We start from the raw sequence: 22,336 nt of genomic DNA, 5'->3' as shown, positions 1-22,336 counted from the left end.
TCTTTTTTCTTTTTGTATAATTGTGGTAATATAAGTATTTTTTGAATGCAATATAATTTGACATTTTACATATTATAAATAATATATTTTTTAAACAATGTACTTAATATTTTAAAATGTATTGGTCAACATGATAATGTTGACCGAATACATTTTAAGTAATCGGAATTCAATGTTGACCTATATTTACTATTCTTATTAACCGAAACCTTGAAATTATCATATATGCTACAGCATACATCAAAACTTCTACTATCAAATTGTGCAAAATGCAATTATTTTTTCTTATGAATTCTTAAATTTGTTATTTAAAACCTCAATGAACTCAGTATCTACAACATAACATATCAATAAATATTCTTACATCTTTTATATGTATCATACAATGGTCTAATTAAATTAATTTTTAATCTGAGAAAGTCAAAAATATTGGTAATGTACACAATGAATATTAAATATACCAAAAAAGTTAGATCAAATAGTTCATAAAAAATAATACACACACACACACACACACACACACATATATATATATATATATATATATACATATTGTGTAATATTAATTTTTATAATCTTCTCTAATAAGTTATCTAAACTAAAATTTAAAAGTTAATCTTTTTTTTAAATAAAAATATCTGGAAGTTTTTCTGCTATGTATTTTAACAAGAAATCTGTAATGCATTTTTATATAAATTTGATTGTTTCATTAGTTAATTATATAAAATACGTCATTTTTAGAAATTTAATACTTATAATTTTTAAATCCTAAAAAATTGGTTTTAAAAGTACATATATATAAACATATTTTTTTTAGATATATTTAATAAAAATAATTATTTTTTCATAATTACATTTGTTTGATTCTTCAATGAGTCTCTTAATTGTAAAAGAACAATTTCTTTTTTAAAAGTTTAAATCAAAGTCAAAAAATATTGGATTCTTTAATAAAATTGTAATAAATAATATATATATATATATATATATATATATATATATATATATATATATATATATATCCATATTAAATTTCCATAGTAAAATAAATTAAGTGCGGTCTTAAAAATTAAAATATTTGTCAAAAATTACAATTGAGAAGTAATTCATATATTTTTTTCTTAGAATATATATATAATTACTATTTTTCCTAGAATATATGTAATTTCAAAACAGTGCATATATATTTCTAGATAGTACAAAAAATTACAAAATTATACTTTAAATATTTTAATATAAATATTTTTAAAAATTATAATTAGAAAGGCTTATATATCAATATATTCCTGTAAATTTAGATAAAGGTTTTTTGTGCAATGATTATATTATTTATAAGAATATAAATTTTACGATAAAATGTAATAAAATGATTTAAAAAAATAAAAAAAATAAAAATTAATTTTTGATAGCATAATAATAGATTAATTAATTTTTAAATACTTACATAAACAAATGATTTTTAATATTAATTACTCTTATAAGAATATATTCTTTAGGAAGTAATATATACTCATATAATATCAACTTCTTTTTATTCAAATCTTAAAAAGGACCTGTGATTCAATATAATTATTTCAAAACATACCATGTCTTCATATATAAATTTATATTTAAATTTTATAACTTTATTTATAAATTAAAAATCCTATAGTATGTATATATATATATATATATATATATATATATATTCTCATATGTTTTATAACTCAATTTTTTAAATTTATATCTACAATATATTTTTAAATAGAAGTAATAAAAGTAAATAAAAAAATTGTACGTAGTATATTATTTTAAAATATTACAAAAAAAATGTGAATACAAATTTGAATCCCACCAACGGATTTAATTGGTGGATTGGTTAAAAATATTTTCTTAAGTTATTTAGACATAAATATATTAATATTGGAAATTTTATTTGATAATAAAATTATTTTATAGAATTTAGAATTTTTTACACTTTACAAGAGTCTTATTAGAAAAAAAATTTAAAATAATATCTTAATAAGTCTTATAAGAAATTATCTTAATTTGTTTAATATTTTTGCTTATTGTTAAGTATTATTGTCTAGTTATCGAGGTTAATATCTACATTGGCCTTCTAGCTATATGTATTATTTATAATTTAAATTAAAAAAAAACTTTAAATATGAGTTAGTAGTTTAAAAAAGTATAAAAAAAGATCCTCGTATCTTTTTAGTTTTTTATATAAGAAATAATATTTTTAGTTTATTTAAGTTAATTAAACTACTATAAAAAATCTCAAAGATAGGAAAAAATAGCCTTAATTTAATTTTATTATTATTATATTATTTTATAAATTTTAATTTTTTATAAAGATTTTTTTTAGATTTATTAAGTAAGTTGTAGTGCAATTTTTAAGTCTTTGGTAAAAATCATTTTTATTAGTTTGGGAGGTCATATTGAAGAAATAGAAAAACATTTGAAGGCCTTATACTCTTCCTAATTCAATTAAGTGTTTTTAAAAACCATGATGAAGTGAAATATGCAAGAATATTAATTCTACTAGTAGAAAATATGAAGGTTAGTTGTTAGTGTTGTCTTTGTAGGCAAGGAAGTACATAAATTAAACCTTTTCAAATACATTTTTTGAGATAATAAGTGACTAAAATTAGAAATATTGATTAAAAAAAATTAAAAATAAAGAATAAATAATAAAAATAAAAATAAAAAAATTTAAAAATATAATAAAATAAAAAACTTAGAAAAATATATTGTGATAATATCATTTAACTTAAATTAAAAATTTGATAGATCATAATTTATGTAAATAAATTTCAATTATATACCAGTAATGTCTAATAATTTTATTATAATATTTTATAAATATTTTTTGATTTTTAATTTTAAAACATTTTGAAATTGAATATATTTTACTAAATACAAATATTAATATATTTATAATAGACCTAATAACATGCTAATTTTATATTATAAAAAATATAAAAAATTATCATTTTAGATTTAATGTAAATTTTATTTTATTAACATACTTGATGTAATGACAATCAACAATTTTTGTATTTAGCATATTAACAAGAATATTCTTTCAGATTGCAAGCAAGAGTTTTCTGCATATCAGTGCACAACCTTTATGCAGTGCTAGAATCAAGTCGTAAGTAGTTCTATAATTGATCTTTTTGAATCTAATTGGCATTTTTTTCTCTAGATTAAAGAAGTTATAAACTGTAGATAATTTAAGATTTTTTAATGTATAGCTTATCCTAACTCAATTCTTATTAGTGCCAAACAAATTCTTCTTAAATTTTTGTGGTTTGTAGAGATTGTTTACAAAGGTCACCTTATTTGTCATTACTTCTTGACATGTAGTTGCAAGAAGTTTACTAAAGACAAGAGCATTATAGCCAGGTTGCAATAAATGCTCACAAACAGCTCTCACATCTTGAACAACACAAATCCATCATATTTTTATTAAAAAAATCAACATAAGTGTTTGCATGCTGTTGCATATATTAACTATATAACTACAATAGACATTCATTGAGCCATCAAACTCCATTTCTTGTATCTTTTTATGGCTCAAGCAATAATACCAAATGCTCTAAATTTGCAACATGCACATACAACAACACAAGGAATTAGAAGACATATTTTTTATGATTATACCATGCATTTTGAGATGCTATTTGCAATAAAAAATCTTTAAAAATAATGTATATCTTTTTAATAAAAATTATTAGTTACAATTAAACTAAATAAGTATAAAATGATTTTTATTTCAAACATATTTTGAATATTTTAAATTATATGTATAAAGAGAAAAAATAGATATTAAATTATATACATTAAGGTTTTTATTGAAATTATTTGATGTTTTATCTATTTTTAGGTATTTTTGATTTTTTATGAGAATTTTTTCTTTTTAATAATTATTATTTTAAAATAATTATGAGATCATCAACCATTAAAAAATAATAATATTATTTATATATCTTTTCTTTTATTTGATATAGCTTAAGAAATTAAAATAAATGTGTAAATACATATTTTAAAATACATAAAAATTTGCAATTTCTAATATTCATTATACAATATGATAATTTATAAAACTAAAATACTTCACATTTTAATTTTTAGTTTTATTAGGTTATTTTTTAAACTAATATCTCAAAGAAATTTATTAGACTTCTTCAAGTTAAAAAATATTTATATATTTAAAATTCAATTTCTAACTTTTAAATTATTTGAAATGACACATGTGAATCATTATAAATTTATAAAATTAATGATAATTATTTGATATATATAATCTATTGTTCTGAAAATACATGTGTAAATTATATGGGACTTCAATCATTCTTAAATATTAATAGGAACTTTTTTTATAAAGTATATATCTTTAAAATTACTTTTATCTATGAATTAATACTTTATATGATAATATTAAAAATATGAAATACTTTATAAATATATAATATAATAATATATTTCATCTTTCCGAATTATATAGTCTCCCCAAATTTAAAAATAAGAACTTAGAATATGATAGTCTACAATATAAGTGTATAGAGTTTTTCTTATATTTATATTAATAGTAAAATCTTATTTAATAGGAAGAATTTGTATTGGCTTTCTAGTATTAAAGGTCTTTTAAATTATGTACTAAATCATTTATAATGATTATTATTTTATTTAGAATTAACAATTTCTTATAAACACTTAAATTTGATTCTTCTCCCTATTATTAGTGTAATTATTTTAAGTTTATTACGGTTTTATTTATTTTCAAACAATGTGAGCTGCACTTGATATTAGAACATATTCTCAAATATTTCAAGTAGCTGCACATAAAATTAAAAACAAAAAACTACTACAATACATTTTATACAATTTAAAAGATAATTAAGTCAATATTATTTGTATATATGTATATATATATACAAGTCTATATTTATTATTCTTGTGAACAATAAATTTTTTTTAATAAATTAAACTATTTCTACTGATTTTATTGATTTTTTAATTTCTATTCTATGTACTTTAGAATTATTTTAAATCTAGAATTGATTTCTAATAAAGATTTAAACAAAGTATATAGTACATGAAATTTCTTAAAGGCTATTTGTTTTTTAGAATTATGAAAGAATAGTCTTCTAGAATATTGTATGCTAATATGTATATTTTTTAAAATTAAGATATTAATCTACAAAATATACGATGATTGAAAAGTATTGTTAAAGAATTGAATTTAAATTTTATATCATTTACTTATTTAATAATTTATATATTTAATTAAAAAATATAATATAGTTGATATTTTAATACTTACTTAAATTTTATTCTATTAGAACTTAGAATACAACAAGATTCATCTTAGAACTTTGGCATATTTTTACACATTAAAAACAATTATAATAAAATTGTAGATAAATTCTAATTAAAATTTTAATAAATTAAATAAATAAAGAAATATAATAAATACTTACTTTTAGAATATATAATTGATTTAATTTTAAAATTAAAATTGATATCATTATTTATTTAACTTCTGTATAGACTCTTTTATAAATATACATTAACATATATATAGTTGTGGATTATATATAGATATATAGATATATAATCCACAACTGCTTGAGACTAAAAATTAATGTACTAACTAATAACTCGATTCTTGATTAAATTTTTGATTCTACATGAATTACTTGCAATGGACTATTCTAACTAATCAAAAAATTATGGTTTTTAATAATGTAATACATCATAACCATTAGAGATTCATTTTAATGGAAATATCTTTTATCACTTGGTTTGGTCCCTAAACAAAGAAAACTGTTTTACACAACTTACTACCATTGAATATACTAAAATATAAATAACCAAGTCTTAGTTAATTTTTATATCATAAACTGGAATAATCACAAATACTTGTGATTATTTTATATCATAAACTGGAATTTTCTTTTTAAAACCGAATATGAATCTTTTTTGTAATTCAATTACAAGAAACTACAATACACAAATATACATGTAAATTTATCTAAAAATTAATTTTTAAATATTTTATATGATTTTAATTATAATTTTTAAAATATAATATAATATTTTTTTAATTAATATTTTTAAATAATATTAATTATTAGTAAATAAAAAATTAAACCTACACAATAATAAAATTTAATGTCTCTAGTTTTTAACTAATGTTTAGATGTTAAAAAATCATTTTGGCATTCATTTTTTTTTTTTAAAATTTCTAATAGTTTTTTTGATATGTGTTAACTAATTAATAATTATCTTTAAGCTTATTTGAAGAATTCTTTATTATTTAAAATTGATGTCTTATTATTAATATTTCTAAATAAAATAATAAAAGAAAGTAAATTTTATAGTTTTTAATTTTTCAAATAATTTTTAATAGCATTAAGCTCCTTCTTAATATACTAATATTTTCCATAGCTAAAAACCTACTAAAAATACATTATTAAAGTAATAACATATTTATTTATTTAAATAAAAGTTGGATATACTAAAAAAATGATCTTTTTACAATAAATGATATACTTCAGAAAAACTAAACAAAGAATGTTTTTATGTTGTATTATTCTATGTATGTCACTCACAATAATATGATAAAAAGTAATTATTTTATTTAATGATTTCATTTATTTTTGCTGTAAGTTACTTTTTGAAAAATTGAAAACTCAAATTATATATATATATATATATATATATATATATTTTTTATTTCTTATAAAAATTGTTTTATAAAACGGATACAAAAAAAGTACCTTTATTTATATTTGATTTTATTAAAACTCATGATGTTATTGGAATTCCAAAGTAAAATGTGAGATTTAAATAAAATTACATTACAAGTAATCTTAAATATTTTTTGTCTAAGAATTATCATATCATTAAAATTTTCAAAGACAAAAAATATTTAAGATTACCTATAATGTTAATGGTACATTGTTTCTACTATTAAGGTTTGGCATTAATTTCCATATCTAAGTATTACTATTCCATGTGTACTAGTCTATCCAATTACCCAATTTGTTGGATCTTATCATTGATTCAAAAAAGTAAAACTATATTAGAAACATTTAAACATTCTAAGAATTATCATATCATTCATTTATCATGATTTTTATTAGTAGGAATGTTATAATATAAAATTATGAAATTATAATATTAAATTAAATATGACTCATGGTTTTTATAATATTTTGATAAAATAGTCCTTTGTATTTATACTTGAAATTAGTTTAGAATTGAGATTTTTAAAATTATCAAATAATAACAATGTATTATTATTTGAAAGAATAATGTGTTTTAAATCAAAATAGAGGTTCTTTTGGTTTTTTAAACATTCAAACATTTATAAACCAAACAAAAATATACTATGTTATATAATTTATTTTTATATTATGACTTTAATAAAATTATTTAATATTTATTCTAATATAGAACTATTTTGATTGTCACATATTCATTTATAAATATCTAAATATAAATATTAAAGAGATATTTGATTTGAATTATTGTGTACTTTAATAGAAATTATGTCTTATTGCAGTTAAGATATGTTTTTCATTGAACTCTAGAATGATCATGTAAGAATGTCCACAAACTCCACAGTAAAAACTCGCACATATAAAGTGATTTAAGACTTCATAAATGCCAATTAAAACTTGTTCATTGAACACAAAAATTGCTTCTAAGACATCTTCTCCTTTCAAAATGTTGGTTGTGAATTTCACATAACCTTCCATCAAAAATCTCTCTTAATTTATGTCCATATTTTGTAATCAAAATTCAAACATGATTTTTGACATCAAGAACTCTTCTTCATGCTTCATGTTCATCTCTTCATTGTTTGTATCCCATCTCTAATAACCATCATTTGTCATATATTACATGTAAATGTGTATTATACATATTCATGTTAAGGATATATATTAAAGAGAAATGTTAAATAGACCCAGCTTTTTACTAAATTGACCTATCCATGATAAAAATAAAAATAATATGATAATCATGATGAATGTGTTTGGTTTTCATTGATTTTGGATTGATAGTGGAAAAATAAATGTAAAGGTAATTATTTTTTTGCATGATGGTTAGGATGGGTGGATCAATTTTTTAAAAGCATGAGTCTATTTAACATTCCCCTATATATATATATATATATATATAATCATGTAAATAATACAAATGAACATGTGCATATTTGGTAAGTAACCTCCAGGAACCAATCACTCATCAATGAGGCATGTAAAGGGACACCAAATTCCTTTCTTTAAAAAAAATAGATATACATACAAAAATCAGCTTCTTTTTCATCATCTTCTTCGTCTACTTCTTCCTTCCTCCTCCTACTCACATGAAGCCTCGCTCAGCAGCTGCGCAAGTAGCACTAATGCGGAGCTCTAACCCTAATTCCACCTTCATGCACTTCGCCGGAGCACCGCTCGAGGCAGCGATGGCGACGCCAGCCCCTGCTGCTGTTGTTGACACTGGACCTCCTCCTCCGCCTGCTCCATTCCCTACGCCTCCACCTCCTCGTTGCAAGGTCGCCGGTGCAGACTCTTCGCTACGCCGAACATGCGACATTATTTTCTTGGACGGGGGGATGGTGGCGTGATCATCTACAAAACCTGGAGTAGTAGTACAGCTCCATGGCCTTTTGTGGCAGGAGCTAGAAGCGTCGACAGGACTGCCGTTAAGGGAGACACCGAATAGCTTGGGTGCTGCCTGTGGTGGCTTGGCTTGATCGTCGCCGAGGGGAGAGGCAATGATCTGGGCGGAGGTGTTTGACGCCATCTCACGGAGCTTGCCATCCAGGAAGGAGAGCGTGGAAGCCTTCGGTGTGACGGAATTGTCAGCGCGGTGGAGCTGTATTTGTGGTCGGTTCAGGAGGTGGCCGATGCACGAAGCAGAGGTCGAGTCCACTGTCGGCGGCCGAAGATGGCTACTTGAGTTGGTGTTAAAGCGGAGAGCGTTGAGTTCGCGTATCTCCGATCGCCGGGCTGCAGCTTCAATTTGTTCAGAGATGGAGACGGCGAGTTTTTGGTCCCTGAAACGCACAGAATTTATACGTATGAGAGACTCGAGGTCGACATACATACGGAGACCGTCTCGGGAATTGGGAAAGACTTCGGACTTCGTGCCTTGAAGCATCTCCTTAAATATTTCAGCGTGCAAGGGGCACCCGTGGGGGTGAGAATGAACACTAAAGCTGGTACACGAATCCCTAAATCCAACTCTGCGCAGAATCTGAGTGGGGACAGCTTTGAGGAATGTAACATGCCAAGGGTTATGAGCACGAGGATCACTGACCTACTCAAGCTGGGACTGGGAAGCTCTTGCAATGAGACCTTGGACTGTTGCTGAAGGATAACAACGAGATCATCGTAGAGCCTTCTCAGACGTGACAATTCCAGCAACAGCATGCGGTTGTCATGACGCAGGCGCTCATTTTCGTCCGACATGAGCGTGGAAGCACCTTGTGGCATTAGAATGGTGCTCGGAGACGACAACGGGGATGGAAAAGGGGACCAAGCCTGATCTTCCCCTGAATTGGTGGGAGATGTAGACTGGCTGCCGGGGGCGTCGCATGACAGACTGAAGGGTCCAGAGGCATGTGTTGACGATTTTCTCCTATGGATCTCGCAGAGCAGGTGCTTCTCCCCGCGTCGGAAAAACTTGTTGGCGAATTCCCAGTGATCTGGCACTATCTTTCTGAAACCCTGAAATGACAAGCCCCAACCATATTATTCACCAAGACTTTCAAGTTGGAGAATCGAACCAACATACATTACAACGGATGCAATCTCAACCACGTCATTCGAATGTGATCCGATTCAGTTGTAATCGATTTTCAGCCAAAGGCAGCTTCAACCTGTGCAACGACGAAGTAAACGAATCAGGCTAACTCTGGTCATTCTTCAATGAGACGTTAGCACTATACGATGTTACTATCAACAGCCAGTCTATGCACGTGCACAGATCTTACAACAGAACCCTTCCATTCTGACATAAGGAAGTGTATGTCTTTCTCTTGTTTGCTCTTGCACATGTGCACCACTGTCGGCAACATTCAGTCTTTGAGGACAATCTCAAATAGCGGTGGATTCTAAGTTTAACCCCGACATAATGCCCTCCCAACCCTGGTGTCTTCTCGAGCCTAGTTTTCAAATTTCACCTTTCTCAAATCTCGATCATCCTGATATTTTACAACGTCCCTTAAGTGGATCGACTTACGTAGGTGTTGAGCTGCCTAACAAAGCTGGAGAAATTATTGTGCTTGAAGTAATTAGGAAGCAAGTCCCGTGCAAACTCTGGCGGTCGCCAGACCACGAAGGTCGTCTCGTCCTCTCCCCACGACACAATGTCATCAGTGGCAGGGTCATCAACAAGGTGATATGTCTTCGTCAAGAAGGGCGCTGGTACCGTTCGATGGCAATCGTAAGTCAGCAGACTGGCGCCCTCTGTGCAGCTTGTATCTAAAGACAGCGACGTCATACCTTCTCTGAGGATGGCCTTTTCTTCAAGCCTCCCAAACTTCACTTTCGCCGGCTTCAATTCCTTCCTACCCGCAAAACCTTCACAACCTTGAACCGAGCTGCCTTCAAATTTTATCTTTACAGCTGTGCGTGTCAGAACAGTATGCTGCACGGAGTGCCTCTAAATTCCTAATCTTCTTCGACGTCGTCATAGGGATATGGTTAAAATGCAGCTATATCCCTTGTCTGAAGCGCTGGAAGCAGAATCAGGACGGAGATGCCTTTCGAGCAAGGTTGGAAGGAACACTGTCAGAGTCGTCCAAGCTTGCGATTGGTGGAGTTCAAAAGAAGCCTACTTGAGAGCTTCCAACCTTGCAGAAAGCCAATGTCCGCAGTACAACTCCACCACGCGCTTCTCCAAGGAATACCAAGAACTTGAAGCAGTTAAATGGCGCAGGACGAAGGAATGAGACCAAATTGAGAATCTGCAGGACAATGTGCTAAGCCACATCACACAAATTCGCTTCGCTGCTTGTTCGCAGATAGACTCACTGTCAAAAGCCTCTCAAAGATTGCAGTGTCTCGATTTATTTTCTCAGTTACAACCTCTACCGCAGACCACTGTACGTAATAACCGCTATCCTCACCCAAGTAGAACCCAGTAACTCGCAACTCGAACAACCAGCTGCTGCTGCGAGTTGCCAACGATACCAAAGGGAGGAAATTCCTTCAACCTCGAACCTTGAGACTTATTTCGCATCCTCAGCTGCACGAGAAAATCGGAAAGAGCTACAGCATCACAACCGATTGAAACATACTCGTGAGTCCCTCTTGCAGCTCTGTACCAACCGTAACAAGCAGCACGCAGTACGATAAGCTTCCCTCCACGTCAAGCTACTCTACACCGTCAACCACGCACCACCGACATGCATGTCACTCATTCACAACGTCGACGGCTTGGAAGAATGCACGCTGCAACTCATGCGGCTGCTGCTGCTGCTGGTTCTGCTGCGGCGGTGGCGAAGCATTGACAAGGTCTTCATGGTGAGAGATAATGTTGGTATGCTTGGCCCTTCTTCTTGACCGGCTTGATGGTGTGTCTCCTGGCTCCTCAAGGCACAGTGCACAAGGCAAAGAGTGAAGAGACTGGGCTCTCTCGCTCTCTCTCTCTCTCCTTCTCTTTGCAGTTGACCAACAACCACCAAGCAGGGGCCTGGCATTGTCTGGGGTTGGAGTGCAGGCTCATGAGTGGGCGGGCACAGACACCATAAATGCGGCGCTACAGGGCATTCACTGGCAAAAGGTTCCCCACCCAGCAACCATTTGTACCCAACTCTCCTCTTCCGGTACTCTCTCCCCCCCTTACTCCTCCACCAATGTACCCCACCACCGTAGAGTATTAGTATGATAGTAATTCTAGGGACTCACGGAGGAGTGGACAATCTTGCCATCATGGATTCACACTGTCTCACTCTGCCCCTCGCCGCAAGCTTCGGTACACACACACCCACTGCAGCTTTCGCGACCCTTCTCTCTAAGGCATACTATCAATACTGGTTGCAATTTTGCAAATTAGGGTTTGGGGATTTGCTTTCCTTCCTTGTCAAAAACCTTAGGCTTCCACGATTCCTCGTCAACGACACCTCTTTCCACTTCGATGAGTGTGGGTTGTACTCTGTGTGTTGCAAACAAGTACTTCTGTGGCATGAATACAAGTTTGTTTAAAGAATGAGAGAATGTTGTGGAGTTGTATTGTGATATTTGTATTAGAGGGTTGTTTCACTATTTGCATATTGAAATAATTGAATGATGATGGTGGGGGCAGTGAGGGCCTGGATTTCTCTGTTTTCTGTAAGATTTCTTTTTCTGGGACTATAACTAAGCTGGATCTTTTTTAACTGCAAATACAGCAGACAACTTTTCAAACAACAAACACCTCAATTTCTTCATTATATGTATTTATTATTCATTGGGAACGATAGCTGGATGTGGTGCATCGTTTTGACTTCCATTAAAAATTAACTTGAGATCTTCAGATACGCAAGAATGAAGCTACTATCTCCCAGTAATGCTATTCAATGCGTGTGTTGGAACTTGCCAGATAGACTATTTATATATTTATCCTAAAAGATTTCATTTGCAAAAGCACAATTACTTTCTGTTGTTTTAACAATAACCCACATGCAATTATCTTTTATAAGTTTTCTTTCGACTGTGCAAACAAAAAAAATACTGTCAATGTACAATCAGGTTTTTACAATCCTCTTCCACAAGAAACAAAAACATTTGTTTCAACCAAAAATTTGATTCAAAGAGTAATGGCCATCAACCTGATATTATGTGTGTGTGTATAAATACATGAGTATTTACAGTCTCATAAAGAGCATGAGCCAAAAAGGAGAGAAGGGTGAGAGCTGGAGGAGAAGCAAAGGAGGAATACAGGCACATCATGGCCATGAAGGCCACATAAGCTACACCATCAATGCCTGCCATGACTGAACAAGAAAGAAACAATGGCCAGGAGAGAGATACAGGGAGACATAGCTATATACAAACACAATGGCAATGCCAGGGACACACACACAAATACCCTAATAGACCACTTGTGCATGATCCATCAAGCAAAAGAATGGAGTTGTCACTATAGCTTGGAAAGAAGGAAGCAAAAAGAACAGCATGATGAACTGGGCAAAAATATTAATACCATTGAAGTAGGAAGGGAACAGAAGTGGACAAGGACAGAAGCCTCTCTTCCTTTGCTCTCTTCAATTCAATTTGACACCTCTCAAAAGAATGCCCCTGTAGATAAAAATAAACCATGGCCCCACCTTATACATTTTAGAAACAGATGTATGTTTTGTTCCTTTGTTGTGTACTGCAGAAAAGAGTCAATATTCAATTATTTTTTTGAACAAATTTCAAGTTTGTAATTTGAACTTAGGGGAGATCTCAAGGAAGAATGTACATGAGCATGGTTTTTAATGCAGTAATATCATCATGCTAAGTATTCTTTCATGTTTTGTCCATTTACCAATCAAAGTATTATTGACACGCAGAAAGAAATGTGATTTTTTCTATGTTTCTGCAGTTATGCATTCATTTTTAAAATTCTGACACAATCTAAAATATTGAACAAAGTGAATGATCCACATAAACACTCCTTCAAGGGACTAGCTGTTGAGTATTAAAAATTGTGTATTTATTTTAAATTTTTACTATCATGAACCATAAAACTGAAAGTTTGATCTTTGTTCATGGGTACTGATCTCCACAACATCAAGATACTGGAGAAAGAAAAAGAAAAAGGAAGGTGGGCAGTAAACATGATTTTACAAACATTGATATGTATAAATATATGCATGTAAGTAAAGGAAAATATAATCATTTTGAAAAACATCTGTAATTACGTATGCTTATGTATTATACATGGGTCTAAATTTGATGTACACTTCACCAAACCAAAACAGAGGTTCAATCACCAACTTACTACGACAATATGTGGATTTCATACAGTCGTATTAAACCAGACCCTAATTTATTTATTTATATATATTTTTTCTTGTGATAAATTATTTATTTCAAAGAAGAACATCATTAAAGAACTTCATGCCCAGAACAAGAAATAAAAAATCTTCCATAAAGCCTGCTTTCAGAAGTTAATCATCAAGTTGGCTCTGAAGCTGAACAAAAAGAAGCCCCGCTCAGTTTCAGACAACAAGATGAAGAGTGGATGAACAGATTAACGAATGGATAGGTGGGCGGTGGATGAAGAAACATGAGGATGAAAACGGAGGCGGATGAACGAGGAGTAGCGATAGAGGAGAAGTTGTAGTAGAGGAAGAAGAAGTAGTAGACGGAGATGAAGCAGAAGAAGAAGGAGTAGAAGGAGTAGCGGTAGAAGAGAAGTTGTGTTAGACGAAGTAGTGGTGATGGTGAGGAAGACGAGGGAGAAGGAAAGGAAGAAGAAGGAGAAGAGGTGATGGTGAGGAAGGGAGGGAGGGGATGAGAGACTTGAGGGAATGATTGATGGCGCAGGCTTCACTCTGACCTGCCATTCATTCTTCCCTTCCAATCGTGATTAAGCTCCCCTTAGCTATGACAACCCCCCTACGAGATATCATTGCCCAGGCTGTGTTGCCATTCAATGCCTCGAAGCCGGTAGCTTTTGGAACATTGTCCTGGGCTCCATTGTCTCTGACGCCGGCAGAACCTCCCTGCCGGATTATGTATATATTTAGCTTCTGCCGAGAGTATTGGCTTGTGTCAGGTGGCAGCACCATTAACTCGCAACATTCATGTGGGATTTTCCAGATAACTCCCTCTCTCCATCTCTCCCTCTCTCACCTGGTCTCGCGCTTTCTCTCTCTCTCTCTCTCTCTCTCTTTCTTTTTAGGGTTTTGTTTTTATTTTTGTGTCGTTTCTCGCCTGTCAGACACTCACTGCGAGTGGCGGAGATTGTAAGACTGGCATGATTGCTTCCATGCTGTTTACTCCACTGATTGCTCAATGAATCCAAAACCCACTCCGCGTATGTTGCTAATCTCATTTATCCTCCCCCACGGCCCCTCACGTTTGAACTCCATGAGCTGCTTTGTTTGTGTGTTTGTGTGTGTGCGTGTGTGAGAGTGTGTTTGCAGCTTTTAGAACTATCCGAAGCAACCCCCGCTATCGATTCCATCGTAGAATGAGGTAAGCAATTTAATGAGCACTTTTTTCCCGATGATGTGTGATTCCACGCATCGTTTCCTCACCGACAGTTTGCTTCGCAATGGATGTCGTAACAAAAACTTGGATTGTAATGTTTGGTTTGTTTGCAGCAACTCTTTGTTGTTGTTGTTACCTTTTCATAGACTTTGTGCTTCGTATCCCTTTAATAGCAATGTATCATCTTAGTACTAGCTTTTTGTGAACTGTAGCTTTTCTCGTTTACAGTGTCACTGATCATTTGCCAAAACACTGCATTAGAAGATGAATGATGAATAATGTTATTTATTTATTATTTTTATTTAATACTCGTGGGTACACCAAAACAGCTTTTAAGTTATTCAGATTCCTTTTCTGGGGACTGTATTGAGTTCTAATAATACAATTCTCCAGAACCCATAAATGTGTAATTACGGTAGAAAAACAAAAGCATCTGTTGGGTTTGACATGATGTGCCTACAGTTTATTTGGTGATGTAATGAATCTTTCGAAGAAATGACAAACCGTGTAAGTTTTAGTTTGGTATGAAAGAAATAAAAATAGAAATGGTATTGCTAAAGAAAACTAAATTTTAAATTTTAAATTTTAACGTAATAAATGATTGTCTAATTATTACACTACATAATAGAATTTATTGTTATTACTTGTCCTGTAGCGATAAATCTTACTTATGCTTAAATTCAATATTTTTATAATACATATATATTTTTGACTTTTGTATTTTAAATTATCTAAATAAATTAAGAATGAAAAATTATGTTATAAAATACTGGATGGTAATTGATATCTATTTTTATTATAACAAAAATAATTATGAACAGCAATTAATTTTCTATAAGAACAGTATAAATTTTCTTTTATAAACAATGTGTAAGCATTGCTCTTTTTTGTACATAACTCTTGTGCATGTGTACATTTATATATATATATATATATATAAATGTTTTATGCAAAATCTCTTTATTTTATTCATGAATATTAATTTAAACCATTAAAATTAAAATTTTAATTAGATATGGTAATATTCCATTCACAGTGACTCCATTGTATTTATTTTGGACATGTGGTGGTTAAATCGTGTATGGTGGTGGCAAGAAAAGAATACCAAAAAATTTAAAGTGATTTTATTAAATGTACATCAAACTTGCATTACTTATGATTTATTATTTATAACCCACATTTTAGAATGCTTTGCAAATACTTTACAATGTAAGCATTGGAATTTATTATGATTATTACTTTCATAGGAAACGGTTGTTCATATATTTCTTCACAATACTTATTTTAAATTAAAATATGATTATTGTATTTTTATTCAAATATTAAAATTTAATTACGTAACAAGTAAATTACAAATAATGAACTCTCAATGCCCATTACACTACTTGATTTTTTTTTCCAACATTGTATGGTCACATATGGAACTGTTACTTAATCTCTTAGAGTAATATGCAAGCATGAGATAAAACTATATAAACTGTCTAGAACTAGTAGCACAAACACCAATCCAATAATGAACTTTGATTACTGCACACATTTCAAAAATACACGGCCTCTTACCCAGCATTACTCTACCTCAAGTTTGACTGTCTGCTACCATTATATTCTGTATACTAGTTCATGATTGTCTAATGCTGTGACTACCCAATCTTTAAGTAATCTACCTTCTTGTGCCTCCAAGTTCAATGGTAGCATTGTGAATGTCTCTCTTATCTACTCCCAACTGTTGCCTTCAAATCTTCAATTGACCTTGTGCCATTGGACTTGTTTAAATCTAAAACTATATTCAAGATGATTATATTTTTTGTATATTTATTTCAAAATCTATTTATATCATATATTCTTTTTAGTCATTTAATATTTATAAAATGAAAGTAAATTATATATATATATATGTTTCAAAATTCAAACTTTCTTCAACTCAAAGCAAATTAAGATTCTTTAAATTATTTGGTAATCAGTCAGATATGTATACTTGAAAAATGAGTTAAAATATGAACTCAAAAAAAAAAAAGTTGTTGGGTTACCGTACAGTAAATAGACATATAAGATTGTTGCAAACTTAAAACTGATAATTTTGTTCAAATATATCAATAGATCAGAGATTACATTTTGAAAATATTTTAAACCATATTAAAAATTGGACTGATGTTATTTGATTTCATGTGGGATATAAATAATATATTAGCCATAATATAAAATAGTTAGAGGAATGGTTGGTAAATCTAAAAAGTTATGATGTTTTACACAAAAAACTACCCTTGACATAAGTATTTTATTTTATGAACATGTTTGTATATATATATATATATATATATATAATTCAATATCACAAACTCATAGTTAAATATTTATTTTAAAATGGAATAAAATAAATCCCCTCATGTAATCAACCACCTGTGTGTAGAAGGAAACACATTTCTAAAATGACACAATGACCAATTCAAATTTGGAAGCAACAATACTAGATCACAAATACATTGTCTCATTTTAGGACCCTTTAAATTATTTGAAAACCGGTTAATACATCACATCGGAATTTAACAAAAGAAAGAGGATTGCATTAAAACAAACAACAACAAGAACAATTCGAAGAACAAGACAAGAATTCTGCGTTGGGCTTGCGATGGGATCGGGCCACGTTCATCCAAGGAGAGGTTCGGACGAACGCTCTCATTCATCCAAAACGTAACAGAGAGAGCACGGCGATGGCCCATCACCGAACGCCGGAAGGGACCTAAAAGCGAGACGCAGTGAGAGTGAGAGTTCATGGCAGCGGGAGACTTGGTTTGCTGCTGCTTGCCCTGCTGCATGCACTCACTGACTGCATTACAAGCTCAAATCTCATGGCCAGAGATTGCTTGTTGGTTTTAGGGTTTCGTTTTAGGAGAGGAGCAGTGTGTTGCGGTGCGAGATCCTTAGTTTGCGACAGTCAGGACAAATATGAAGCGATTGCAGCGAGTGGTGGTGTTGGAGGAGGGGAGGATGGTGGAAGACTTGTAGCCGGCTGTTGCCGAGGTGTAGTTCGCCATTGCGGAGGACGCTGTGGTTGTGGCGTTACGTGTGGCTTAGAGGTGAGCTTCCTGGAGCGTGGCGGGACGACGGACGCGATACGGTGACAAGTCTCGTGTTGTTGCACTTGCAGGTATATAATGTAATCGATTTCTTAGTGTGGCTGGAGCTGATGTATTTGTTTTTCTCACTCAGAGCTTGTTACCGTTTCATGATTTTTTTTGTTTCAAATTGTCATGAATTTGTTGCTGTAAAATATCCGTGTGGCCATAGATAGGTTGGTGTCAAATCGCAGAGAATAATTTGGCTGTTGATGATCCCTCGGTTTGTACCTTCAGATAAGTGACAATTTAGAGAGGAGTTCTGATGTAAGGCCATCTGTACGTTACCACTTTGAGCATCATCCCTCTGCGGGGATGCAATGCAGGGTGAAGCATGTATTGGATTGAATCCATTCATGCAGAGACTTGTAACTCTCATAGCAGTCTCCAATAAAGTACTCTTGTAGGGGTAGGAAATGCTGTTTGTACCAAGAGTATCTTGACGAAGATGATCTATGTCGGCCAGTGATATGTCATAATTTCACTTTGATAGTATTCAGCAGTGAGTTTAATCAAATTATGTTACTTAGGGTCTCGACTGATTATACTTATCCCGGTAAGTTAGAATTTTCAATCCTCTTCTTTTTCTCACTTGTCAAGAAGTGATAGTATCTTCTCATACAATCTCTGAATAATAATGCAAGGAAATCAAGGATGTGATCTACTCATCTTTTCGCTTATCTTTTTCCCCGTGAAACTTTAACTGATGGTCTCTGATGTGACGTCCACTGAACCTTGTGCAGTAGTGCGATCAGCGACAACATAAATTTTTTAAATAATATTGCATGGTTTGAAGCAGACTCCTGCTTGTCTGCAAGAACGAAAATCTGTCCTCTGCAACGATGGTTTCCGAGACGATGTGAGGCCTTTCATGAATATAGTTTTTCCCCTGCACATTACTTGTGTTCGCTCTTGAATGACAACTTATATTCTCAGTTGAGCTGTTGGTTGTATTGGTGCCCTGATATAATGGTTGCAGAAGAGTGATTTGAATAAAGCGACTAGCTTTGTAAGGTCATGTAGCACGCTGATTGAACTAGGGCAAAAATACATCTTTGCAATACGAAGGTCGAATTCTGACTTGACGCTACTTTATGAATTCAGGTCAAACGATTTAGAGCTTTCCTTTGAGAATGTGAAGCTTGCAAAAGCATATAAACTGAAGCACTTGAGCAAGGTGGAAGCGGTGTCCACTGACCTTAGCGGCTGCACATTTATTCTAGTTTGAACTTGTCCGCTCACACTCATAAAGATATTGAAGTTTATATTTAGCTTCTCAAGTTCTTGAATTTTATTACGCAATCTGCGGGTCTCTATCCTGGAATGTACGATTGTTTCTTCTTACAAGACTTTCCAATGTAAAGTTCTTTGAGCAAGGCTTCCGTGTTGAAGTGTACCGTCTTGAAAAATCTAAACGTCAGTCATAGTCTGAGATATTAAAAACCAGTGTACTGTTGGGGATGCAGAAGTGCAAGGTCTCTGTAATATTAAACCAATTCCATTATCCACTGATTTAATTTTTAGAGTGGTTTTGAGATAGTGGATCTGATGAGTTTCGCTGGGTGGTGGGGTTAGGAGTTTGACTGTTTATCTTATCCAAGTTCCGTGAGCCTCCTTGGTTCGGGTAACATGCGTGCCTGCTCATGAGAGAGAGTTCCTCCACCACAATCGTCGAATCTTCCTAAAAAAGTAAAAAATTCATCAAAGTAATTGGTTTAAGCAATTAAAAATCAAGTAGCATAGATTAGAAAGCTGAAGAAGTTTATTTTACAGCATAGATATAAGCGTCAGATCTGAATTGGCGATCTCAGCACTTTAATGCATGCCAAGAATTTGTGTGTATCCAGGATCTTCAACAGCTGGATGCTGCTCAAGAAATCGTTGAAGATATGTACGAGTGGCTTGGTATCTTCAATTTGAAATTGCGATACTTGGAAGATATTGAGTCGTTATGTACAGAAATAGAATCATAAATCTCTTTTCCTTCAAGTGATGAAGTAGGTCCACAGGATGTCTTATCGTTATGAGGCAATTTGATACTAGTCTGAACTATTATTATTATTATTATTATTATTTTTGATTTTCTCCTTTTTTATGGCTCATATTTGGTGAAATTTCATACTGGTTACCTTAAAGTAAAATTCAACAATGAAGTTGCATCTATGATGCTTGGTTTGAATTATATGTCCTATTCTCGACATAGTCATTCATCTGCTACCTTGATATGCCCAGTTCATTTGAGAAGTCAATACTTGGTTTTTTGACCTTGACAGATCAAAGCAAGCAACAGCAACTTAAGTTGCAGGTCCAGAACAATGCGTCTCTGTGGAAGAATTGAACACGTTGCCCGAGGAGTTGTCCTACCCTCCTGGGATCTGGGAGTAGTTCAAAATGTGCATAGAGTTAAGTATTATGTGAGCGTTGTAATAAGGCTACTCCTTGTAACGTAGTATTTGAAGTTATTCACCACTGATCTAAGCACATATTCATTTGTTTATTTATCATCCTTTATTGGATATGGTGATTACTTCTGATTAATATCAGTAGCTTGTAGGATGTCTCATCTCCTGATGGTATCGTTGGGGACATCATTGCTTTTCTGCAAAATACTAACGGAAAATGTCGGTGATGGGTGATGCAGGGGGGTCAGTTAAAATGGCCGGATCATGCCTATACAAGATTCAAATGTCCTACTTATGCACGAATGCTGCAGCACTTGATGTAAACCAAAGCAGTATCCGATGTGTGTCGCTGGCCGCAGAGATAGAATCGCTTCGCTGGTCATGAACCACTCCCGTGATCATGTTCCTTTGATGTCGTGTCGCCTGAACGTATGTGCAGAATCTAGATAAGAGCTCGCTTGGTTCTCTGCGGAAAGCATATATCAATTCGCTCAACCTTTTGTTACGTCTTGAGGTATGTGATGAGTCGGTGATCTTCATCTTCAACTTCTTCCAAAAGAAACCCTGTGCCAACTTAAATTTCGATCTTTCTTTTTACCATGAATTCTTTCTGGTTGCTTTGCTATCCTTTGTCCTAAGAGCTCACACTCGATATCTTTTCTAAATCTTCACGCACAGGCGCTAGAGTTTTGAAATGAGCTTTGAGTCGTCACGAAAGTGTCTCGAAGCACAAGAGCATGGTTGGACAGTTCACAAGGCGGTACCCCTCAAGGTGCTGGAGGTGCAGACACCTCCACAACGTCTGAAGCTTATGCTAACATGATCCAAATTTTGATTCTACCTCTGGTCGACGAGGTGAGGGAACCCTGTTTCAAGATAATTGTACTTCCTTTTTATTTTGTACGCAGTTGTCTAACTTTATCAAGTATCTCGGTGATCCTATTAAATTTTTATACCATTCACCCTATGTTCACCCTCACCATGGACTGTTGCTTACAATGAAGCTGGGTTAAACAACGGTTCACTTTCTCTTTATCTGACTTGGCAAATCTAGTGAGCAACCGTGGTTCTCTGGTATATTTTCACGGTCTTGGCGTTTATTTATCGGTATAACAGTTCCGAAGAATATGATTTTTGCATGCAGATGTGCGAAATCCCTCAATCAATCTCTTTCAGAACTCTGGAATGGTATCCAAGAAGACTTGTAAAGTTGTAAACTTCGTATGAACTAAAAAAGTGATTTTAGTAATGTTCTGTTGCATTTAAAAAAAATTAATATACCATATCAATATATATTTAGCAATGTACTTATTTTTTTTGGACAATGCATCAAATTTCTTTTTGTAATTAGTTTGAAAGATCCAACCATTATACCATCATACTTCAACAATTTAATAGAAACTACAAAAATTATTCTAAGATACAATCAATACTACATGTAATGTAATTCAAATTAATTATAAATATTTTAAAATAATAAATAATAATATACTATTTAAAAATTAATGTTTTATTTCAAATTATTTTAAAGTCAAATTTTTTTACAAGGCACAAAACATAACTATCTAGTATAATAATCTATTTAATTTATAGTTTTATAAAGAAAAATTTTATGTATTTATTTTAAATAATTTTA

General features: G+C 31.9%; 2 protein-coding genes across 7 annotated transcripts; one reads left to right on the top strand and one right to left on the bottom strand.

The window, feature by feature from the left end:
* Nucleotides 1–8,255: 8,255 nt before the first annotated feature.
* Nucleotides 8,256–10,500, bottom strand: LOC112284378 (uncharacterized). Its single transcript, XM_024524126.3, has 3 exons — nucleotides 10,240–10,500; nucleotides 9,316–9,725; nucleotides 8,256–9,052 (listed from the first exon to the last, which is right to left on the bottom strand). Exons 1-3 carry the CDS (start codon nucleotides 10,498–10,500, stop codon nucleotides 8,356–8,358), a joined length of 1,368 nt encoding a protein of 455 aa, XP_024379894.1. The 3' UTR covers nucleotides 8,256–8,355.
* Nucleotides 10,501–17,960: 7,460 nt separating this feature from the next.
* LOC149988519 (exocyst complex component SEC3A-like) lies at nucleotides 17,961–22,110 on the top strand. 6 transcript variants are annotated; one of them, XR_016504061.1, is made up of 8 exons: nucleotides 17,961–18,330; nucleotides 19,042–19,157; nucleotides 19,403–19,475; nucleotides 20,146–20,203; nucleotides 20,572–20,700; nucleotides 20,940–21,214; nucleotides 21,379–21,555; nucleotides 21,845–22,110. XR_016504061.1 is itself a non-coding variant. In XM_090251693.1 (6 exons), exons 2-5 carry the CDS (start codon nucleotides 19,141–19,143, stop codon nucleotides 20,181–20,183), a joined length of 177 nt encoding a protein of 58 aa, XP_090107819.1. In that variant the 5' UTR covers nucleotides 17,961–18,330; nucleotides 19,042–19,140; the 3' UTR covers nucleotides 20,184–20,203; nucleotides 20,572–20,931. The 6 variants fall into 6 exon arrangements, 5 of the variants coding, with proteins under 5 accessions (XP_090107819.1, XP_090107817.1, XP_090107818.1 ...); XM_090251693.1 differs by lacking the exons at nucleotides 20,940–21,214; nucleotides 21,379–21,555; nucleotides 21,845–22,110 and adding an exon at nucleotides 19,874–19,922 and having other exon boundaries at nucleotides 20,572–20,931; XM_090251691.1 differs by lacking the exons at nucleotides 20,940–21,214; nucleotides 21,379–21,555; nucleotides 21,845–22,110 and having other exon boundaries at nucleotides 20,572–20,931.
* The last annotated feature ends 226 nt before the right edge of the window (nucleotides 22,111–22,336 follow it).

The sequence above is a fragment of the Physcomitrium patens genome, chromosome 7, assembly GCF_059467195.1.
Source record: "Physcomitrium patens ecotype Gransden chromosome 7, ASM5946719v1, whole genome shotgun sequence".
NCBI lineage: Eukaryota > Viridiplantae > Streptophyta > Bryopsida > Funariales > Funariaceae > Physcomitrium > Physcomitrium patens.
The sequence above is the reverse complement of the archived record's forward strand: the minus strand, read 5'-3'. Positions and strand labels throughout refer to the sequence as shown.